The sequence below is a fragment of the Hylobates moloch genome, unplaced genomic scaffold (genome assembly GCF_009828535.3).
Source record: "Hylobates moloch isolate HMO894 unplaced genomic scaffold, HMol_V3 SCAFFOLD_65, whole genome shotgun sequence".
Classification (NCBI taxonomy): domain Eukaryota; kingdom Metazoa; phylum Chordata; class Mammalia; order Primates; family Hylobatidae; genus Hylobates; species Hylobates moloch.
Window position 1 is genome coordinate 58,212 of NW_026652340.1, and position 24,068 is coordinate 82,279.

General features: G+C 47.9%; 1 protein-coding gene across 1 annotated transcript in view; it reads left to right on the forward strand.

Moving 5' to 3' along the window:
* LOC116463796 (E3 ubiquitin-protein ligase RNF213-like) overlaps nt 1–20,347 on the forward strand; it is a gene marked incomplete at its 5' end in the record, with an annotated part of 78,432 nt that extends 58,085 nt beyond the window's left edge. The window contains 17 exons of the mRNA XM_032147060.2: nt 348–590; nt 931–1,012; nt 1,799–1,833; nt 3,637–3,731; nt 4,843–4,999; nt 5,581–5,761; nt 7,005–7,096; nt 7,694–7,945; nt 9,064–9,196; nt 9,563–9,646; nt 10,275–10,455; nt 10,715–10,916; nt 12,638–12,715; nt 13,202–13,396; nt 13,855–13,944; nt 14,039–14,217; nt 17,360–20,347. Coding sequence (XP_032002951.1) covers nt 348–590; nt 931–1,012; nt 1,799–1,833; nt 3,637–3,731; nt 4,843–4,999; nt 5,581–5,761; nt 7,005–7,096; nt 7,694–7,945; nt 9,064–9,196; nt 9,563–9,646; nt 10,275–10,455; nt 10,715–10,916; nt 12,638–12,715; nt 13,202–13,396; nt 13,855–13,944; nt 14,039–14,217; nt 17,360–17,513 — 2,433 coding nt within the window. The remainder of the gene's footprint in view (nt 1–347; nt 591–930; nt 1,013–1,798; nt 1,834–3,636; nt 3,732–4,842; nt 5,000–5,580; nt 5,762–7,004; nt 7,097–7,693; nt 7,946–9,063; nt 9,197–9,562; nt 9,647–10,274; nt 10,456–10,714; nt 10,917–12,637; nt 12,716–13,201; nt 13,397–13,854; nt 13,945–14,038; nt 14,218–17,359) is intronic.
* Between the last annotated feature and the right edge of the window lie 3,721 nt (nt 20,348–24,068).

Consider the following 24,068-nt stretch of genomic DNA (forward strand, 5'->3'; position numbering starts at 1 on the left):
AACACAAATCATGCCATAATTTTTTTATCTAGGATAGGTTTTCAACCTTGTCATGTGGAGGAACTATTTTCTGTTTAACCCAAAGCTTGTAGAATTATGATGAAAACTAAAGCCAAGAACATAAGATAATGTTTAACAAAATAGAGTATCAAAATTAATGCTTACGTATGTGGATGCTGTGTTTGTATAAGCCCAATTCTCTTCTCTGAAAAATCTCCCCCTCAAATGGTGGTGATGTCTCCATATTTACCTTGATATTTGATGTGTATTTGGTGTCAGTGTATGCCTAAGAGCAATCCACACAATATTCTTTGATACATCTTAATGTTAAGTTTTTTTCCTGTCAGCAATGTGAAGCTGTGAGCAAATTCATTGGCGAATGCAAGATCCTTTCACCTCCTGATATCAGCCATTTTGCAACATCGCTCGTGGACAATTCTCTGCCATTGTTCAGGGCGAGCCCCAGTGACAGCAACCTTGAGGGAGCGGTGACAGAAATGGCCATTCATGCTGCAGCCATCCTTCTGTGTGGACAGAATAAACTCTTGGAGCCCCTAAAGAATCTGGCCTTCTCCCCAGCCAACATGGCGGTAAGAGTAGGCCACAATTCCATTGGCCTTCACTGGAACACCCCCCCGCCAGAGCTTGTCACTGTAGAGACCGAGCTGCAGCTGTGGGAACTCTTGAGCATATTTATCTTCAGTTCTCTGCCTTTGTGTTACTTGATTCTTGAGCACACAAGATAGTGACAGACTTGCCTTGCCCTTTGTTATTTCACAGGGAGCTGTTCTGTTTTCTTCACAGATAGCCTGAGAAGTCCAGTAGAAGGAAAGCAGAGTTCCCTTTCTTCCTCTAGGCCTCCTGCTGAGCAGCAGCACCCAGGTGACAAGCTCGCTTATCTAGAGCTGTCTCTGTTTTCTTGTTTTCCAGCATGCTTTTCTTCCAACCATGCCTGAAGACTTGCTGGCTCAAGCTCGGAGGTGGGAGGGTCTGGAGGGAGTCCGCTGGTACAGTAAGTGTTGGGGTCTGGATGACCCCATACTCCTTTCAGCTTCAAAGGGTGTCCAGATGCTATGAAGCATTGGGTTCGACTTGGGGTCCATGTGGTTTGTGCCTCAGGGTCCAAAACCACCTGCATTCTACCGGTGGCATCTGCAGAAGATGAATGGCTTGAAGGAGCTGGTACTCCGCCGGCTAGATGATCCAAACCATTTCATTTCTTTGTCGTGTGGAAAAGGCCCTCTGTGATGAACTTCTGTTCTCTGGAATATGCCATTTTGGGAGAAGGGAGGGACTGGGAACCACATCAGAGACGCATTCAAAGGCCCACCACAAAACAAAGTTTTTGACACAAAGCTCTTCTGAAATATATGAAATATAGAACTGGGAGACTGACTCATATAACCCATGACATGTAAATTTTGCTGTTGCCCGAGTAAATATTTTAAAACTAGTTTTTAAAGTTGTTATAAAATACGCTCATGACAAAAAAAAATCAAATAGAAAGGTCTAGAATCCTGTCCACCTTGCCTCCAAAGGTACCCCTGGTATGGGCCTATATTCTAATTGCTCTTTACTTGATAAAATTAATAAAATTAGACTCGGACATTTTTCACTGACAACATACATTTATTAAGCTTCAGGCAGGTGTCATATAACTTAAATTAGCGTGGGATGCTCTGGACACTCATTCTCATATTGTGGTCAGGGCCAGAGAGTAGAGAGTTAGCTTTCCCTTTTCAATGTCAGTCATTCGGTGAAACCTCATTAGCCAATGTGTGTCCTGTTCTCTTCACAGCTTGTCCCAACGGCCATCCTTGCTCCGTGGGAGAGGTGAGTCTTGGTATTTAAGATAGGGTTTGAGGGGTGGCATGCACTCCTGGGTTGGAGGAGGGGGATCGTGGGTCAGGAGAGTGAGGCTCTCGGCCTTCCAGGAGTGCCCAGGCTCACCGAGGAGTGCCCAGGGTGCTCTGAGCAGGGCAACATCAATGGCACTAAGAGTTTCTAGCCCAGGGCTTCTCAGCCTCAGCACTGTGGACGTGGCTCTGCAGCACGGGCTGTCCTGTGCACTGCGGGCTGTCTGGTAGTATGCCTGACCTCGAGTCCCTGGATGCCAGGAGCACCCCCTCCTCCCAGTGTGACAGCTAAAACTAGACATTGACAAAGGTCCCCTAGGAAAGAAAATTGCTACTGGTTGGGAACTGCTGCTAGCCATTCTTTCTAGCCACTGCAGCATGGGGGTCAGTGAGCCTTGTCTTGATAGAATGGCAAGGTGTTGCCTGGACCACAGGCTGCATTATTAGCCCTCAGAGGAGGTGTGGTCCAGATGCCAAAGGAAAAAGCCATGTGTAGACTGTGCGCCATGGGGGAAGAACTGTTGATTATTCCTCTCTGGATTCCCAAGCATCTAGCCTAGAGCCCTCCATATGCAGTATCTGTACTTGCTGAGCAAGAGGCTGGTGGGTTGAGCTGATACGTGGTAGTTAGTTATTAATGTTACTTACTTAGTTACTTGGTTGAGACGTGTCTGGCTCTCTTGCCCAGGCTGGAGTGCAGAGTGACATGATCATAGCTCGCTATAAACATTGAACTCCTTGGCTCAAGCAATCCTCCTGCCTCGGCCTCCCAAAGTGTTGGGATTATGAGCCACTGTGCCCAGCCTGATGCATGTCATTTAATAACGTATATAAGAGATACAGAGGGATAAAAACTTACATACACTTCATTTTTCTGAGCTTCAATCACTTCTTTGTCCATGAAATGAGGACATTGAAATAGATTCTGTCCAAGAATGCTCTCAGCTCTGAAATTCTGTAACTGGTTTGGTGTGTTATCAGCTGTGACTCTCAGTATATAGTGGCACAATATCTGATTTTGAAAAATGAGCCTTTGGAAGTAGATTATATGATTAGATTTTTTTAAATAAGAAAAGTCCAAGCCAGGTGTGGTAGGTCACACCTCTAATCCCAGCACTTCGGGAGGCCAAGGCAGGTGGATTGCTAGAGCCCAGGAGTTTGAGACTGGCCTGGGCAACATGTTGAAACCCCATCTCTACAAAAAATACAAAGCATCAGCAGGGCAGGGTCGTGCATGCGTGTAGTCCCAGCTACTTGGGAGGCTTTTGCTTGAGCCTGGGGAGGTCAAGGCTGTAGTGAGCCGTGATGGTGCCACTGTACTCCAGCCTGGAGGACAGAGGCTCTGTCTCATAAAAATTAATATGTGAAAAAGTCCAAATGGACATAAGGAAGTCAGTTTGGAAGCTATTCTAGTATTCTTGGTATTAGATCATGAAGTGCCACAGGCTAGTGTGATAGATGGAGGGATGGAAAAAGTGCTGAATACAAGAAAGAAAGGTTGAATTTTATGTATTTGTCTATAAAGTGTCACTCTGGGAATAAAGCTTAAATTGTCTCACTTATTAAAAAAACAGTTCCAGTTTGCCCATGTGCAACATTAGTGAGTACCTACCCTGTCCCCATGGGTTCTCCACCCACCCGAAACAAGCACACACTGGGACAGACAATCCGAGGGTGCTCACGTCCACCGGTGATAAGGAGGTGTTCATTTGCATGATGGCATTTGTGAATAAAACAGTACTGCTCCAGAAGTGGTTCTAGTGCCCTGTCTTCACCCTAGTGTGGCCAGCCGATGGAACAGAGCACCTGCATTGACTGCCATGCGCCGATTGGAGGCACTAACCACAAACCTCAGGACGGCTTTCATCTGGTCAAGTATGTGGGTCAGGATTCTATTTCCTAAGTACTCAAACCTTGGGGTGTTGGGCTGTTTTTATTCCAGCTGATAAAGTGATACTCAAGATAGTACTAATTACTCCAGTACATGTGGCCCTGTGTTATATTGAATAGCAATGCCAGAGTCCCAGCAGTCACGCAGCAGGGAGGCATCTGATCTGTTGTTGGCTCCCTGGGCCCTGAAACGCAAAGCAGGCTACCGATTAACAGCTGTTAATATGAATACAGATGCCTTCCTTTTGGGCCTTGGGTGCACCTTCTGTAGAAATATGCATGACATAAACAGATGATCTAATTCACGGGGACATCTATGTCTGCAGGACCAAAACCTGGGCATCTGTCTGTCTCAGCAGATGCCATCTCACTTGCCAGCAATCTTAGCTTTCTCTGTTTTTTATTTTTTGAGAAAAATGAAGAGACATAGTCTTATGAAATACCAGACTTCAGAATCCAGATACAAATCCGATCCCACAATCCTATGCTGAGATGAATATGGTTCTAAATGCTCCTTTCAGAGAGTGAGTGGGACCTGCATGGGGGCCTCACATTCTGACTGTTCCCTGCAGTCACAGCTTAAAATACTTTCATGTTATCTCCAGAAACTATCACAGTGTCCTCCAACCTCTAATAGTTTTGCCACTGAGAGCATCTGCCACACTGCATCTCCTGTCTGCCGGACTTTAGATCCCAGTTTTTCCTTTGGGGAAATGAGAACGATATGGACACCCATGGGATGCCAACTGTCCTCCCAAACTCTAGCTGTTCTTAGCCTAACCGCTCCTCTCCTGACAAAGACTTCAGTGGAAAAGACGGGTCCGGGCCTGCGTCCTAACACCCTGCCCGGGGATCAGCATCAATAGCACACAGCACAGCCACCTGACGCTGAGAATGCGGTGCGGTCTGGTCCGCCGGAAAGGCGAGTCTGTCATGAGAGTGACTCTTAGGAACATGGTCCAGGCTTTGTGGAACAGCAAGAACTTTTGACATAACTCTCTTCTCAGCCGTGAGCCTCACTCCAAGTGCTGAGAATGTGCAGCGCGCCGAAGCGGCCAGCCTCAGCCTCTGTCTTGTGTTCTCTCGTTCTTTCCAGCAACAGCGCAGACAGAACGCAGACCGGCCATGTGCTAGGCGACCCGCAGCAGAGAGACGTGGTGACATGTGACCGAGGGCTGCCCCCAGTGGTCTTCATCCTTATCCGGCTACTCACTCACTTGGCTCTGCTTCTGGGAGCTTCCCAGAGTTCCCAGGTATAACCCAGTGCTGCCAAACAATGTGCTAAGTTACTCTAGCAAGAACCTGCTTTCGCTTCTTCCCAGGGAGTCCTTTTGTCTCGAGTCCTAGCTGCCATCTACGCGTTTTGGAGATAATTAGTCTACAAAGTAATAGCCAAGTTATACATCTTCATGTTTCCCCCTGTGGCATATGATGGTATGGGGGGAACTACTTCCCAGATTATATAAAATCCACTTCAAATTAACACTCTGTGTCTTTGGTCCACATCTGGGAGTAGAGAGGCTGACATCTTCATTATTTTACCTGTGTCTTCATTGTAGCTAGGGAAGAAAGAGCACACTGCATAACCAAGATGGCCAACAGTACAATCTGAAAATTCTTTATCTCACTGTAATAACAGAAAAGCCAGCAGCTGTTCCGCTTGCTAGCCTCCTTTCACCTGTTTGAATCACACCTGGATCACTCCGCAGTTTTCATCTTAGAAACCGCCTGCCGCCTCTATGCTGGTGCTCCACTCCCAATGGCCTCTACCAGGCTCACCATCTTCTCTACAAACCAGATCCCCGCTGAACGCTCTGTTCCATTGCCCCCACAGGCTCTGATAAACATCATTAAGCCTCCAGCGAGGGATCCAAAAGGCTTTCTGCAGCAGCACATCCTGAAGGACCTGGAGCAGTTGGCCAAGATGCTGGGACACAGTGCCGACGAGACCATCAGCGTGGTCCACCTCGTCCTGCGCAGGCTTCTCCAAGAGCAGCACCAGCTCTCTAGCAAAAGTGAGGAAAGGGGCAAGGGCTGGGCGGGGATCACACAGCACAACAGCAGTGCAAGCAGGTTCGCTGCCTTGTGGGCCACCCCACACGCAGCCAGTCTGAGCTCTGTCTGTGCTGTTGCTGGAAAGAATGAGAGAACACACAGAGAGAAAACTGTGTCTAGGGAAGGCGATGCCTGGAGCTGGAAAAAGGAAGCACTTTGCTTGCCCAGAGGCTGGAAGGAGCTGCTCTGTTCCCTCCATTCACCCCTGCCTGGCTAAGACCTGCAGTATTCAGGAGCGTCTGCACACAAGTGATATATGGGGAGTCTTCAGTTCTCAAGTCAGCCCTGTAGGTCATTCCCCTACCATGCTGGGAGCACGTGTTGTCCACACGGAGCATGTGTGTCAAAGGATCAATCACCATCATAGTTGTGTGCTAATTTATTAAATGTTTATATGTCCACAGTTATGTAAAAAAAAAAAAAGCTATAGAATATTGTATTCACTGAGCTAATTTTCTATTTTAAAAATTTAAATCCATACAGAAAGAAAAGGTCTGTAAGATAACTTAGTAAAATGGTAATCTGTGAGTGGTGGAATTAAAAGTGATTTTCCTTTGCTAATCTGCAAAAATCACAATTACCATTGTGAGGACAATGTTAATTTAAAGTAATAACAATAACAGCAATAAGAAGTCCTGCCCCATGACAAGAAAATCTGCTCCCACCTCAGGTACTTCTTTGTCCAAAACTGGCATTCCTATTTATTTTCCATTTTGAACAATCTGATTTTATTTTAAGCCTCTTATTCTGGTGGGATTTCAGCAAGGTGAGCGCACCCACACTCACACTGATGAAATGACAGAATCCTGGAAGCAGGTGGACAGTTCCCGCAGCACTCTGCATCTGTGTGGTCTGCCTCAGGGCTTGGGTGGCAGCAGCTGAGATGGCTGGCGGTAGCCTGGGCCACTCTTACTATTCCCTGGGCTTTGGAGCTTAAGTTCTGTTCTTTCAGTATTTTTTTTCAAAATGGTTCTAAGATTACAATTATGTAGGGTAGAGGAATTTTTAGAGATTGACGTTATCTTCAAAAGATCATTAAGTTGGTGATAACAACAGGAAGTATTTCAAAATACTTAGATTAATTTAGAAAGCTATTACCTGAAAACCAGTGTTATTTCTATTAAACACTTATTTAGGGTTTATTATACACAGACTGCTGTATTCTTTGTGCCTTGGGTAACCTACACATTTGGAGTTTTGTAGGGTTTTTAAATTTTGACCCAAGATTGTCAACTAAAGAAATGAGGAACAACTGGGAAAAGGAAATCGCAGCTGTGATTTCTCCTGAACTGGAGGTAAGCAGTAAGTGGTGACAGCTGTGTTGCTCCTCTGTCCAGAAAGGAAGGGTCTCGGCGTCCGCTGAATGCTCCTTGCCTGTTGCCCCTCATAGAGGTGCCAGCAAGAGCCTTTGGCTGAGCCCCAGATTCTGATGCTCCCCACCTCGAGTCACTCCATCCTCCTCCCGTCCCCAAGTGCTCTTCCCTCCTGCAGCTGGTCATGAAGTCAGTCCGAGGAATTCCTGGGAATCCAGCAAGTGCAGGCAGTATTTTTCTCTCCATTACTTTTTACAGCAGAATGTAATGTATGAGGTAGAGAAATAAACTATCACATATATATGCACTAAAAATGAACTGACAATCATAGATTACTCATCTAGCAGCCAGAATGTTACTAAGAGTAATATAGGTTTCTGAATCTCATTCTGTTTGGGGAGACATACATCTATAAATGACACTGAAATTAGAAGATCAAAGGGAATACCTGATTACATGCTCAGAGCAGGGGACAAATGCCCTTGTATGCAGATGCCCACTGGTGGAGTTACTGGGTGTTACAATCTGTTTGTAGCAATACCTCACTTCCAGAATTTTTTTTTCATTTTCTCCATCCAGCATCTAGATAAAACCATTCCCACCGTGAATGATCTCATCAGCCAAGATAAGCGTATCAGCTCTAACCCTGTGGCCAAAATAATATATGGTGACCCAGTGACCTTCCTGCACCACCTGCCCCGGAAAAGTGTGGTCCATTGCTCTAAGATTTGGAGCTGCAGGAAAAGGATTACAGTTGAGTACCTCCAGCACATTGTGGAACAGAAAAATGGCAAAGAAAGAGTGCCCATCCTCTGGCATTTCCTGCAGAAGGTACGTCTGGCTTACTGTGGCTCCCTCCCTTTTTCGGTGCAGAGTTCCCCAGTAGACCTGAAGGCCCTGGGCTTTTACATAGTATATTCATTCTTAACGGACTATTTCAGTGCTTTGATTTTGAATAGGATGTAGCAGAAGACTCAGGGCTAGAGATCTTTGTACATATCAAACTGTAAGATTGCCAGAAGCGTAAAGTCACAGACGAATTACACACCCAGGTTGGGATTAGCAATGACCTGTTGGGAAGCTGGAGGCCAGGAGAGGACCTCCCCTCATCACTCAGCCAGACAGAAAAGGATGCAGCTCTTTCCTAGCCACTCTGTTCCTCTCTGTCCACAGTGCTGGAGCATGGGCAGATCAAACAAAACTCCTCCCTGTGCCTAAGCATCGAGGCGTAGATGGAAGATGGGAGTGAGTGGGTGTGTGCTGGCGGTGGTGGGGTACTGGGGAGCAGTCAAGTGTACTGGTCACATCTGTTGGAATTAGAAATATACTAACTTTCATCCATTCGCACTTTCATTTTCTACAATAGATTGTCTAATCATTTCTCTCCATGGACTAGTATTTGCTGTCTAGCAAGGATGAAGATGATTTGGGAACTTCTGTTTATCAGTTGAGGAGGATGAGTTCACAATGACAGGAAGGACTTCCTGTCAATACTGTGGTCTCTCTCTGAGATGCAGTTTCATTACATCGAAGATGCTTAGATCCTAGGTCTTTGGAAGGACACCCAAGAATAAGGCCAGCCCTCGCTGCCTAAGCTCTGGGTCTCTTCTTTCAGCAGCTTCTCTCCGTACCCAGCCAGTCACATGGGCCCAAGGGACAGATTTCCTTCATCAGCCTTTGGTGGACGCGGCTGATGTGTCAGCTCCATAGAGGCTGGGCTCCCTCTTCTCCGCCCTCCATTTCTAACACACTGCACTGTCTGTAGACTTGTGGGAAGAACTTGTGGGAAGCCCTTTTCCCGTTTTCAAGCTCGATGCTGCATCACAGGAAATGACACTGACCAGATTAAGCTACAAATACAAGTCTCGCAGCCAGTCTCAAAGTCTGTATCCCCAATAACATTTTTTAGGTAAATAAAAATTGTTACCGGGTGGTCTTCCCTTCTCCAGGAAGCAGAGCTAAGGCTGGTAAAGTTCCTGCCTGAGATTTTGGCCTTGCAAAGGGGTCTAGTGAAGCAGTTCCAGAACGTCCCGCAAGTTGAATACAACTCCATCAGAGGCTTCCTCAGCAAGCACAGCTCAGGTGCAGCTCTGCTCTGACAAGACCAGGACTGTCCCGTGTTTGGTGGTTCGAAAGGATCACTGCATAGGGGGACAGGGTGGGATGCAGGGGAGGAGGCGCTGATGGGTGCTCTATAGCCTAAGCCTTTACCATGCGGTGAAGGGTGCTTGAACCCCAAAAACATATTAGAAGCTTTCGCCACAGCTGAAAAGCACCTCCCTCTCTTGCTCCTCAAACTCAGCTCACTGCTTCAAACAGCACCTCAGACATGCTTGTGACTGCACAAAGCAGCAAAGATGGGCTCTCGGCAGAGCACGTAACTAGGGTGGTTTGGCCCTTTCAGGGGGTTGCTATCATACGGTTCTTATAAAGTATTCTGTTCAACAGATGGGTTGAGGCAGCTACTTCAGAACAGGATCACAGTCTTTCTGTCGACATGGAACAAACTGAGGAGATCGCTTGAGACGAACGGTTAGTGTCCTGTCCCCTGTACCACTAAGCATTCCAGGAGAGCCTGGTCTGAAAGCTCTTCTCATCAGCCTGACTCGGCCCATACCTCTCAACACACAGCACTGTGTTTGTTTTTGTTTTTGAGATGGAGTCTTGCTCTGTCGCCAGGCTGGAGTGCAGTGGCACCATCTCGGCTCATTGCAACCTCTGCCTCCCGGATTCAAGCAATTCTCCTGCCTCAGCCCCTCGTAGAGACAGGGTTTCACCACGTTGCCCAGGCTGGTCTCAAACTCCTGAGCTCAGGCAATCCACCTGCCTTGGCCTCCCAAAGTGCTAGCATTACAAGCGTGAGCCACTGCACCTGGCCAGCACTGTTAATGCTTAACTTGTGTCTCTTTTGATGGTGGTGTCTGGATAAGTAAAATAGTGTCAGGAAAATAAACCCTCAGTCCTCTTCAGTCCCTAAATATGGCATCAAAAGGAAGCTGAAAGCATTTGAAACTCTATCAGCATACGAGATGGGGCAGAACCGAGACCTGGCTCCCGGCTGTGTGTGGAGCTGATGGCTTCTGCATCCCTCCTCCCCACACCTAGATTCTGTGAGGAGTTGGAACTCCTCTCTGCTTAAGCATAACCCTGTCGTTTAAAGGCGTGATCAACCTACCCAAAGCCTACTGCAGCACTGACTTGGATCTGGACACTGATTTTGAGATCCTCTTGCCACGCCGACGGGGCCTGGGCCTCTGTGCTACTGCTCTCGTCAGCTACTTGATTCACCTACACAATGAAATTGTCTATGCCGTGGAAAAACTCTCCGAGGGAAACAACAGGTGTGTGCACGAGCCACCAGGAAGTGGCGCCTGCTCAGCCCGGAGTCCCTAAGCCCAGTGGGGCAGACATAAGCAAGCTTCAGCCCCTTCCCTAACAGACAGTCACTCCTTCAGCCGCCCCCACCAGCGACCCGCCCCATACTTGGGTAGGGTTTTCCTCTGCTCCAACTGTGAGAAATAGGAGCCGGCTCCCTGCAACGTAGAGCCCTTGGTCTGCATGCCCGGCCTGGACGCTGAGCACTGTCTTTCTGCCCCTCAGCTATTCCGTGGATGCCGCCGAGGTCACTGACCTGCATGTCATCAGTTACGAAGTGGAGCGGGACCTGACTCCACTGATTCTCTCCAACTGCCAGTACCAGGTGGAGCAGGACAGAGAGACCCTGCAGGAGTTCGATCTGGAGAAGATTCAGCGGCAGATTGTCAGCCGCTTCCTCCAGGGCAAGCCCCGGCTGAGCCTCAAGGTAGGGCTGACTCCTGCCACTGCTGCTCATTTGGTCGGTGTGTCTGTTGTGAACAAGCAGCCCTTGGTGTGTTTCTCGCGAGAGGGAAGCAGCACCTCACCCTGCAGTCTGGTCTGTGTCCCCTCCCTCACACCTGCAGCTCCCAAGGCCACCATGCCACCGGTATCTCCGGGCCGCAGGGCTCTCCTGAATGCTCTCCTGCAGGGCCATCTGCACCGCAGTCCCCCAAGGAACTGTTGAGGTCTTTTTTTGAAACAGGGTCTCACTCTGTCGCCCAGGCTGCAGGGCAGTGGTGCCAAGCCTCTACCTCTGGGCTCAAGCGATCCTCTCACATCAGCTTCCCAAATAGCTGAGATCACAGGTGTGCACCACCGTGCCCGGCTAATTTGTATATTTTTTGGTAGAGATGGGGCTTCACCACGTTGCCCAGCTGGTCTCGAGCTCTTGGGCTCAAGGGATCCACCCGCCTAGGCCTCCCAAAGTGCTGGGATTACAGGCGTGAGCCACCGTACCCAGCTGACTGTTGAGGTCTTGATTCTACCAGTTAATGGCACTACCACCCCCACAGCCCCTCTTCCTTCAGCCTCCATGGGTAACCTGCCAGCAGGTGCCATTAGCTGTGCCTTCTGTGTGTCCTCACCTGACTGCCAAAGCCCACTCTGTAGTTAGAAGCATCTTGTACGTTGGACTGCTAGCCACTCCTAACTGGTGCCCACCTCCAGGTTCTTCAGTCCACGGCCTAAACCCACATCTGGCTCTCTTCACCCTGTGCCGGATGACCCTGCCTGGCCTCTCACAGCATATGGGATAAAGCCGACACTCTGTTGTCTGGTATGGGAGGCCCTGTAGCTCGGCCCAGCCCAACCTTCCAGCCCTGCCTCCAGCCACTTAGCCCATTTCCCTGAACTGCATCCCGTGACCTCACGCACTGGAGCCACACAGCAGGCACTTCCCCATCTCTGTTCTTTCGCTGGACGCACTTGTTCCTTCCAGCTGCAGTCAAATCTACTGTACTTATGTATGGTACCACCCGCAACTGGGCCAGAAACTGTGAGAGCCCACGGCTTTTTTTTTTTTTTTTTTTTTTTGAGACAGAGTCTCGCTCTGTCACCCAGGCTGGAGTGCAGTGGTGCGATCTCAGCTCGCTGCAAGCTCCACCTTCCAGGTTCACTCATGCCATTCTCCTGCCTCAGCCTCCCGAGTAGCTGGGACGACAGGCACCCGCCACCAGGCCTGGCTAATTTTTTTTGTATTTTTAATAGAGACGGGGTTTCACTGTGTTAGCCAAGATGGTCTCGATCTCTTGACCTCGTGATCCGCCCGTCTCTGCCTCCCAAAGGCGGTTTTTAATTCATTCTCACAGCCATGTCCTCTGGCAGAGTGACTGCCTGTGCATGGTCTGTGCCTTTAGTGGCTGAATGAATAAATGAATGGGATATGCACAAATACCTGTTGCCCTAGCACCTCCTGTGGCGAAGCAGGTCACGATGATGTGACAATATCTTGTCATGTAATTGGCTGTGGGGACTCCGCTGGATTCCCAGTTGTGTTACTATTTCCATAGATGGTGGGTTAATGACAGAGAGGGGCGCTCTTAGCCAAGGGATACACTGGGCAGCGTGGCACTACGCTGGAGTGTTCTGGCTGCAGATTCTGTTTGTCATCTGCTGGAAATGTCCATGATGGATTTAATTTTAAAAAACTTTTCTTTCCCAATTTAGGGAATACCCACTCTGGTATACAGACACGACTGGAACTATGAACATCTCTTTATGGACATCAAGAACAAAATGGCGCAGGTGATCCCGATAAACCTGATCCTGTGCATGGGGCTTTCTGCCTTCTCGGTGTGTTTCCTCCATGTTGGGCCTACTCCAGCCTTGCCCCGGGTGTTTGCTGTGAGCCACGGTTTCTGCGGCCTCCCTGAGGACCCCAGGGGGCTCCCTTGCAGAGGGCAAGCAAGACAGCAAATCAGCAAGTTTTCTTGTAGAGTAAAAGCAGATTGACATCTTGTGGGTTCGATTCTTAGGAATGATGTCATGGCCATGCCTGCTGAAGCAGAAAGTCCATGGAACCGGTTTGTTCCTGCTGTCTGCATAGGTAGACCTGTGTGTCTTCTCCATGACCTCCAGGAACTGCCTGCACACAGTGCGCCCAAGTGTCAACTCTTAGAGAGTTGACCCCACATGTGGCTTGGGCAGTGAAGGGGCTCAGCTCTCTTACCAGGTGGTGAGACACCAGAAACCCAGCCCATAGACATCCCTCTCCTGCTTTTCATTTTCCAGGACCCTCTCCCCAGCTCGGTCATTAGTGCCATCAGTGGACAGCTGCAGTCCTACAGCGATGCCTGTGAAGCGCTGTCTATCGTAGAAGTCACTCTGGGGTTTCTGAGCACAGCTGGTGGGGATCCAAACATGCACCTGAATGTGTATACTCAAGACAGCCTGAAAATGGGTGATCAGACGACTCACGTGTTAAAGGTGGGTCTCACACCGAAAAGGAAATCGGCACAGCCCCTCACCCTGGTCTCCTGCTTCCTGCGAGGGATAGGAGCATTCAGGGAGTGCCACTCTAGGCGCTCCTGAAAAGGATGAGGAGACAAGAACAACTGCACACCCAGTGAGTCCAGCATAAACAGGACACACCAGGGACAGTAGAGACAGACGCGCTAGAAATGCCAGCAGTCTAGATAGAGCCCAAATGTGACTGAGTACATGAGGCCCCTGCAAACCGCGTGATGTGAGCGGACTGTGAGGTGCCGCAGGAGGGAACTGGTAGATAGGACAGAGATGGCCTTCACAAGGAGGGAGATCACATGAGTACAGGGCAGAACGAAGAGAAGAATGCCTGTGTGGAGGGCACTCAGGCTCCCTGGTGCACGACACGAGTGCAGGTGTGAGACCTCAGCCCCCACTCAGGAATTCTATTCCTTCTGCAGGCCTTAAACAGATGCCAGTTAAAACACACCATTGCCCTCTGGCAGTTCCTGTCTGCTCATAAGTCTGAACAGCTGCTGCGGCTGCAGAAAGTAAGTCTGGTCTCTTCCTCTCCACTGGACAGAGGGACTGCGCTCCCTTCTCCCTGCAAGCTTTAATGCTTCATTTGCTCTTCCGTCGTTTTAGGAGCCATTTGGGGAAATCAGTTCAAGGTACAAAGTGGATCTGAGCCCGGAAAATGCTAAGCTCCTCAGCACATTCCTAAATCAGATTGGCCTAGATGCCTTCCTGCTAGAGCTGCACGAAATGATACTCTTGAAACTAAAGAACCCCCAAACCGAGGGGAGCTTCAACCCTGAGTGGAGGTATGGATCTGCACACCTACAGGGCAGGGCAGACACAGTGTTGTGCTCTCTCTTGTGATCTTCTATAGACACAAAAATGGTTCTTTTCTTACCACAAGATCCCATTTCCTGCTTTTTGCCATTACCAGGGGACCTGAGGACTGGCTTTTTGGTTTTAATCTCTACTGGGTTTTCTTTAAGCAATTACACAAGTTTTTTTTCAGACAAGAGTCTTGCTCTGTTACCCAGGCTGGAGTGCAGTGGAGTAATCTCAACTCACTGCAACCTTGGCTCACTGCAACCTCCACCTCCCGGGTTCAAGCAAGTCTCATGCCTCAGCCTCCCAAGTAGCTGGGACTACAGGCGTGTACCACCACGCCTGGCTAATTTTTGTATTTTTAGTAGAGACAGTTTCACTGCGTTGGCCAGGCTGGTCTCGAACTCCCGGCCTCAAGTGATCTGCCCTCCTTGGCCTCTCGAAGTGCTAGAATGAAAAGGCGCGAGCCACTACACCCAGCCTAAAAGTCATATATTCTACTTTTAACAAGTAGACTATGTCAAATAGAGGTACACTTTAAATTTGATAGAAAAAGCTACCTTAGGCCGGGTGTGGAGGCTTACCCTGTAATCCCAGCACTCTGGGAGGCCGAGGTGGGTGGATCACCTGAGGTCAGGAGTTCAAGACCAGCCTGGCCAACTGGTGAAACTGTGTTTCTACTAAAAATACAAAAATTAACCAGGCGTGGTGGTACACGCCTGTAGTCCCACCTACTCAGGAGGCTGAGGCAGGAAAATTGCTTTAACCTGGGAGGTGGAGATTGCAGTGAGCTGAGATCGCACCACTGCACTCCAGCCTGAGCAACAGAGGGAGACTTCATCTCAAAAAAAAAAAAGAATAGAAAAAGCTATACCAATGTATACAGTGTATGAGAATATTCAACATTGGATATTATCCATCTTTTACATAGTTGCCAATCTAATGGCCAAAATGGTATCTCATTTTCACTTGTATTTCTCCATTTACCATGAGGCTGAACGTGTTTTTTATATTTATCCATTTGTATATCATCCTCTGAATTGCCTTTATTTTTTATTTTTTGAGACAGTGTCTCACTCTCACCCAGGCTGGAGTGCAGTGGCACAATCTTGGCTTACTGCAACCGCTGCCTTCTGGGTTCAATCGATTCTCCTGCCTCAGCCTCCCTAGTAGCTGGGATTACAAGTGCCAACCACCATGCCCAGCTAATTTTTTGTATTTTAGTATAGAGACGGGGTTTCTCCATGTTGGCTAGGCTGGTCTCGAACTCCTGACCTCAAGTGATCCACAAGCTTTGGCCACCACACCCAGCCTAAATTACCTCTTAATATCTTTTTCTCTTGCGCTTTGTCTCCGTGATGGTTGTGACAGCTCTTTGCATAGAACAGGGGTTCATCTTCTATGCCGTGTGCCACAGTGCTCTATTTCAGCCTTTAATTTTATGAAGTCAAAGCTGACAGAATTTTCCTAAAAGGGTTTCTATACAAAAACACTTACTAGGATCTTCCTTATCCCAGGATTATAAACTAGCCTTTTTTTTTTTTTTTCTTTTTTTGAGATGGATTCTTGCTGTGTCACCCAGGCTAGAGTGCAATGGTGTGATCTCAGCTCACTGCAACCTCTGCCTCCTGGGTTCAAGCGATTCTTCTGCCTCAGCCTCCCGAGTAGCTGGGACTACAGGCATGCATCTGCCCGGCTAATTTTTTTGTATTTTTAGTAGAGACGGGTTTCACCATGTTGACCAGGCTGGTCTCGATCTCCTGACCTCAAGTGATCTGCCCGCCTCGGCCTCCCAAAGTGCTAGGATTACATGAGTGAGCCACCGCGCCCGGCCTGTCCTCTCTCTTTTTGTGCTTTCACATACTTGTTTTATTCACCAGTTTATGTTTAGGTGTAAAGTAAGGATTTAACTTGATGTTTTCCTGACTAGATCATCAAACTCCAGTCTTCCTCACCAATATGTTTCCTATTTGCTATCTTCCTCCATTATGCTATGTGGCATATACTACATACATTTATGTTCTTTCAACTTATTCAACAAGTCTTTACTAGCCTGTGCTTTTCATGTAGATAAAAAAGATCCCTTTCCTAGAGAATTTCCAGTCTTTGTTAATGTGAAACATGTAATAGAATACAAGGTTTTTTGAATGGGGAGGCCTTGTTTATGCAACCCTGTAAATAAACTTCACCTTGCTAGAGGGCCTGAAGTCATGTGAAGGGGCCAGCACAGGGCTTGCTCCGTGGACTTCTGTCGTGTTTGTGTACTGCATGTGGGAAGCAGCAGTCAGGCACCAGAGCCTTGAACCCAGGATGCTAGTCCCAGTTCAGGAGCTCAGGTCATTGACCTGAAACTGCTCCTCAGGATTTCTGGGGGTTTTTTTTTTTTTTTTTTTTTTGAGGCGGAGTCTCACTCTGTTGCCCAGGCTGGAGTGCGGTGGTGCAATCTTGGCTCACTGCAAGCTCCACCTCCTGGGTTCAAGTGATATTCCTGCCTCAGCCTCCCGAGTAGCTGGGATTACAGGCGCCCACCGCCACACCTGGCTAATTTTTTTATTTTTAGTAGAGATGGGGTTTCTCCATGTTGGCTAGGTTGGTCTCGAACTCCTGACTTCAAGTGATCCACCCGCCTCAGCCTCCCAAAGTGCTAGGATTATAGGTGTGAGCCACTGCACCCGGCCTAGGATTTTAAGTCTTAACGAGCATTTTGGTTCTGCTGATGACAACAGGAAAAAGTGACATGAGGGGACTGATTGGTCCCCTTATGTTATATGGGAGACTTTTTTTTTTTGAGACAGGATCTCAAAAATCTGTGGCCCAGGCTGTGGGCCAGGCTGGAGCGCAGTCGTGCAATCTCAGCTTGCTGTAGCCTCCACCTCCTGGGCTTAAGTGGTCCTCCCACCTCAGCCTCCTGAGTAGCTTGGGACTATAGGCATACACCACCATGTGCCTAGCTAATTTTTGTATTTTTGCTAGAGACAGGGTTTCACCACGTTGCCTAGGCTGGTCTTGAACTCCTGAGCTCCACTAATCCACCCACCTCAGCCTCCCACAGTGCTGGGCTTACACACATGAGCCACAGTGCTGAGGAGACTGTTTTAAATGCTCTCTTATTCTTTGGTTTTTCAGCCTGAGAGACACTCTGGTAAGTTACATGGAAACTAAAGAAAGTGAAATTCTTCCTGAAATGGAATCTCAGTTCCCAGAAGAGATACTGCTCGCCAGCTGTGTCTCAGTGTGGAAAACAGCTGCCGTGCTGAAACGGAATCGACAAATGAGATAGAATTATTTCCTCAGCTATCTTTGGATGACTTTGGTGAGAAGACTCCTCTCGCCTCGTCTGCAGCGTGGACTTCATCACGGACTGGTGCCTCTGCATTCAGAAGGAGAGCTGTCAGCATAGCACCAAATTCAAGACCAGGGCGTGCTACATGAGCTGACAGCTTTTTGAAAGCCGAACTGTTTCTGAACCATGTATATACATGTTCTGAAACTTTCTCATCATATTATGAGTACCGTTCATTGGGAGATGACAATGAAGATTAGATGAAATTGGAAATAAAGCAACATTGTTTACGTTCCAGGAGACACGTAGCTCAGCCACACACCCAGTAATGATCTGTGCCCGCTCACCTCTGGCACTCCCCACCCCCCCCTTTTTTTTTTTCTAATTCTGTACTCACAAAAGAGATTCTCATTTTCTTCTTTCTTCCATTCCCTTAAATTCTGAGTATTTTACATATATTTCTGGGTTCCCAAGATGATGTGAAAAACTACCAGACTGTTTTTTGTCTTCTCACAAAGACAAGAAAAATCAGGGCATTTTGTGAGTGCCTTAAGATCAAACTAACAAGATCTGACCCGCACCCTCACAATGAGTCACTGCCCCACTTCAGAGGGTAAGAGCCAAAAGCCTCATTGTGAAAAGCACTGGACATGGACCAGGGACACCGTCAGGACCTTGGTTTTCTCACGCGTAAAATGGAGAGTGGATTAATCGCCAAAGATTCTTCTGATCTGATATTTTGAAATTATAAGAGAAACTAGATGACTGTAAACTTGGTCACAGGCCTGGTTCTGGCAGTTCTTTGGGGACTTTTTTTCTAGCATTATGCCAAATAAACATGCAGTCTCAGTGTGCTCTCACGTGTATGAATATCTAGTCCTCTCTGTGGTTCTCAGCCAAGACATAAAAACTAGGACTCAGAGCGCATACAAAACCAGTTATGTTTCAGAAAGAGGGAAGAGAGTCCCCGAGCCCAGATCTTGTGCTGCTTTTCTCACTGAAGTGTTGCCTTTTTTCTTTCCAAAATCTGCTTTGATACTTAGGACCTCTCTGGACTAATTTCTCTTCCTAGACAGCTCAGCACAGCTATTGATATGTTAGAGGCAGTATCCTTAATATTCATTCTAAATGAATTAACGACTTAACCTGAAATTGGGCCTAAGGAGTGAGAGCTACAAAAATACAAAATGCTTGTCCAGGACTCAGCCATGCATACCTTGAGCAGCGCTGGCAAGAGGCACGGAAGGAACTGTGCTCTGTTCTCCTCACTGTGATGGTGCCGCCACAGTGTCTGATGAAGGGCAGAGTGACCCAGACTGCAGGCAGTAACTGACTTCACACAGTCCCTGGCATTTAGTCATCTGTGATTGTTTTATCACTCTGGACTGTGCAGAGCCACCTGCCACCGAAATCTGCATTCCAACTGCCTATGAATGGATGTGGGGGCCGGGGGCTGGCTTGCCATTCTGACTACCTATGAACGGGTGTGGGGGCCAGGGACTGGCTTGCTGACGTCTTCAACTTGAGCTCCTTTGATAACTCAGAGCTGGCCGTCAGGTGGCAGCTCACACCCAGACTCACTGGCCACACCTCAGCGGGACCCAGACTCACTGGCCACACCTCAGCAGGGGGGAGTCGAGTGTCAGTCTCTTTCTGTGAAGGCTTTTTTTTCCTTTGGCCTGGGAATTTTTCCCATTTTTATGAAGGGGTTTTCAATTGTTTCATTTTGTATGCTGTGCTTCAAAGCCTTAACTGTCAAATCTTACATTATCTTGTTTGTACAGAAATATACTGGCCTAGCAGTGGCAAAAAAAAAAAAAAAGTGAATTTTATTTTACTTGTCATACCTGTCTTAATAAACTGGAGTTCTGCTGCTAAAGAACCCTTCTCTCTGGGGGCAGAGCTTCTATTTATGGCACATAGACATCAACTAGGCTTTTGGGAATCGTTTGTGGAAATGTCCTTTAGAAGCACCCATGAAGTAGTATGTTCAGACTGTGCACACAGAAAACATGCTCTGCCTTCGAATGTGAGGTGGTAGACTTTTCCTCTGGACAAAATGACAGCAGCCTGGCGACTCCACAGTGGAGTTGAGCGCCACTCCCTGTAGCCGATCTGGGACTGAAACGCTTACACCTCTGCCTCAGAGAGGAGTCCCCCATACCCGCCTGAAATGACTTCACTGGAAACAGCAGGGCTGCAGCTAACAGGAGTACAGGTAGGAGCTAACTAACTTCACCCAGGAGTCCACTTGTGGGGTAAGAGATAAACAGTAAGCCTTCCAGGAGCCCACTGACGTTTGAGTGCTAAAAATGCCCCTTTAGGGGGAAAACTGCATTTTCTCTTCCAAAAAGAAAAGGTTCTTCCAGGCGAGAAACCTGTGGTCTGGAACCACAGCGAGAAGAAGAGGCATGCTGGCCTGCACCGGAAGACTCACTTTGTCTGCCCTGCGCCAGCCTCACCTCACCCTGCAGGTCCTGTTTCTGCCATGGATGCCTCATCACCAACCCTGACCTGCCCCCTCCCAACCCTTTATGCATCCTCACTCCCACTCATACCCGCCTCCCTGGATAGTTCCCTGCTGCAGAGTTCTTTCTGCTTTCAGCCCTACCTTGGTGGTGATTTACCTGAAAATCTTCACAACTGATCATTATCTCCTTGTCTTCCAGACCTGACTGAAAAAATTAGGTGTGCACACCCGTAATCCCAGCTACTTGGGAGGCTGAGGTGTGAGGATTGCTTGAGCCTGGGAGTTTGAGGCTGCAGTGAGCTATGATTGCATCACTGCACTCCAATCTGGGTGACAGAGTGAGACCCTGTCTCAAAAAAATAAAAATAACATAAGGATCTTATTGTATGTGCAAATTATTTGCCTTTCATTAATAGTTATAAGACTTTGTTCATGTGTTAACTGAGAAGGCCCTGAGCTATTTCAGTTATTCCTGTATGTTCAGGCAATTCCAATTTAGAACCAAACTTCCAGTGATAAATATTGGGAAGAAAATGACAGCTCAGGGCCATTTTCTTAGGTAAAGCCACTCAAGTCTAGCCATGCGCACAGGCACTAGCGTGCTGAAGGAAAACACCTCTGATTTGATACATAAAGTGTGAAGGTTGCATAAACTGGGGAGGTGGCCGGAGAAAACCTGAGCCTCGAGCTGAGTAACAATCCAAGCCATGATTAGCATTTATATTGCATTCTGCATTTTTCTCATCCCATCACCTTCGTTAAGTTCAACCGTTACCATTAGGAATCCTGTTTCCAGCTGGAAAAACAAGCACCAGGAAAGTGCATCCCCCCGCCCCCCCCAGAGCAACTTTGGTCAGAAGTCACACCTAATCACCCTCTCTGCGGGATACGCTGGGGATAGCCCTTTTGAGGAGGTGGGGTTGTATGGGAAAGCAACCTGGGGCCAAAGCAGGAGGAAGCTGGAGAGGCTGGAGGGGCCCGGGGTCCAGCAAGTGCTCCACCAGGCTGCCCCTGCTCAGGTGCTCCACCAGGCTGCCCCTGCTCAGGTGCTCCACAGCCCTTAAAAAATGCCTTCAGCCCTGCTGTGCTTCCCCTCACACCTAAACTTACTAAAAGGGTCCTACCTTCCCCAGTATTCCTTCATGATCACTGCTACTTGTGCCCTGAAGCACAACAGAACCTCAACCCAGAGGACAGCCACTTCCTCAGAACCTACGATCTTTGCCCCATTGCCACAGGTCCATGAGTGACTCCTAATGACCAAATCCAAGAGCTCCTTCGCCCTGAGCACTCTGGAAACCCAACAAAGCCGACACACAGCCCAGCCCAGACGGGTCTGAGTGTGGGTCCTGCCTCTCCCATTTGCCAGCTCTACAGCCATGGCAAGAGGCTCGACCTCTCTAAGCTTCAGTTTCCTCGTCTGTGAAATATCTGTCAGTGCTCTTAAGGGAGGAGACCACCCTTCATATTGTCTTACGCCCAATTTCTGCCTCCAAAGACAGAAGTAAAAACTAAAAGGCAGAAATGAAATCCACAGGCAGACAGCCTGGCGCCACACTCTGGGCCTGGTAGTTAAGATCGACCCCTGACCTAATTGGTTATGTTATGTATAGATTACAGACAGTGTATAGAAAAGCACTGTGAAAATCCCTGTCCTGTTCTGTTCCCTTCTAATTACTGGTGCATGCAGCCCCCAGTCATGTACCCCTTGCTTGCTCAATCAATCAAGACTCTCACACGGACCCCCTGAAAGTTGTGAGCCCTGAAAAGGGACAGGAATTGCTCACTCTGGGAGCTCAGTTGTTGGAGACGTGAGTCTTACCGAAGCTCCCGGCTGAATAAAGCCCTTCTTTAACTCGTTGTCTGAGGGGTTTTGTCTGTGGCTTGTCCTGCTACATTTCTTGGTTACCTGACCAGGAATCGAGGTGATTAACGGATGGTCCAGGCAGCCCCTTAGGCGGCTTAGGCCTGCCCTATGGAGCATCCCTGTGGGGGACTCCAGCCAGCTTGAGTGATGCGGATCCTGAGAGCGCTCTCAGGTAGGCAACTGCCCCAGTGGAATGCCTGGCCAGAGCGCTGCATGGCAGGCCCCCGAGAGGGTTCAACGCAGTGGCTGAACACCAGGAAGGAACTGCCACTTGGAGTCCGGACATCTGAAACTTGGTAAGGCTGGTCGTTGGAACTTGCCCACTCCATTTGAGTGGAAGCGTGGCCTGATCACCCACGGCGTGCCTGTACTGGTACTTTGGTTTTTGTTTTTGACTTGACTTGGATTGCGTGATACTTTGGTTTTGGTTTTGACCTGGCTTGGATTTCCTGATACTCTGATTTTGGTTTTGATTCTGGTTTGGTGTAAACTGTAAAAGTGTGTGTGTGCCCTTTTTACCTGTTCTTTGTTTTGTGGTATGCGTGTAGGGTGAGCATGATGTTTTGTCTCGAAGAAGCATAGGTCAAGCACGATGTAAGCCCACCCCACTAGGAACTATGCTGAAAAACTTCAAGAAAGGATTTAAGGGAGACTATGGAGTACTATGACACCAGGAAAACTTAAAACTTTGTGTAAGATACACTGGCCAGCATTAGAGGTAGGTTGGCCATCAGAAGGAAGCCTGGACAGGTCCCTTGTTTCAAAGGTATGGCACAAGGTAACCTGTAAGCCAGGGTACCCAAACCAGTTCTGGTACATAGACACTTGGTTACAGCTGGTTTTAGACCCCCCACTCGCCTGCCCCAACAGTGGTTGAGAGAACAACAGCATAAGCGGCTGGCAGAGGCGAGGAAAGACCAGCAGAGAGAAAGAGGAAGAGACAGACAGACAAAGAGGGAGTCAAAGAGAGAAAGAGACAGAGGCAAAAGGAAAGTCAAAGAGAAAGAGAAAGAAAATCAAGGGGAAAGAAAAAAAAGAGATACATATACAAGTAGTTAGAAAAAAAACACTGTGCCCTATTCCTTTAAAAGCCAAGATAAATTTAAAACCTATAATTGATCATTGAAGGTATTCTCCGTAACCCTATAACGCTCCAGTACCACTTTGTTGTCAGTGTAAACAAGGGCATATCCCGAAAGCACTGAGGCCTTCCTATCAAAAATCAGTAACCCATGGATGGCCCAAATGCATTCAATATGTAGCAGCAACTGCTTTGCTAACAGAGAAAAGTAAAAAAATAACTTTTAGAGGAAACTTCATTGTGAGCACACCTCACCAGTTCAGAAGTATCCTAAGGAAAAAAAAAAAAAAGGATGATTTAACATTAACTACTGAAAATTCTCTTAACCCAGCAGGTTTCCTAACAGGGGATCTAAATCTTAATTACCATACAAAGGCCCGACCAGACCTAGGAAGAACTCCCTTCAGGACAGGATGATCTATGGTTCCTCCCAAGTAATTAAAGGAAAAAAAAAAAAAGCCATCTATACCAATTCTAAGTTAATTTGGACAAAACAAGGTCTTACTAATAGCAAAGGATAATTAAAATCCCCAGCTTACAAGGTTTTCAACAAAAGTAAAGCTTACTAAAAGTTAACAGTGTAACATGTATTATAGTAACTTCTAATCTTGTGGCCTTAGTCTAGTCCACAGACATAAAAGAAGTTCGCTTTGGAAAAGAATGGTTATCATCTTCGGGAAAAAAAAAAGAAGGAGGCCGGGCGCGGTGTGGCTCACGCTTGTGATCCCAGCACTTTGGGGGGCCGAGGCGGGCGGATCACGAGGTCAGGAGATCGAGACTGCGGTGAAACCCCGTCTCTACTAAAAATACAAAAAAAAATTAGCCGGGCATGGTGGTGGGCACCTGTAGTCCCAGCTACTCGGAGAGGCTGAGGCAGGAGAATGGCGTGAACCCGGGAGGCAGAGCTTGCAGTGAGCCGAGATTGTGCCACTGCACTCCAGCCTGGGCGACAGAGCGAGACTCCGTCTCAAAAAAAGGAAAAAAGGGGGGGGTGGGGAAAGAATTTACGTAAAAAGAGTGTTATATGGTAAATTCTTGCCCTGAAATAAATTAACTGGTTGTTTAAAGAAATGTTTGTAATAAGTCAGAAAGTTGAGGTATGTCGAAGAATTGTCTGCGAAAGTCGTGAAAGAC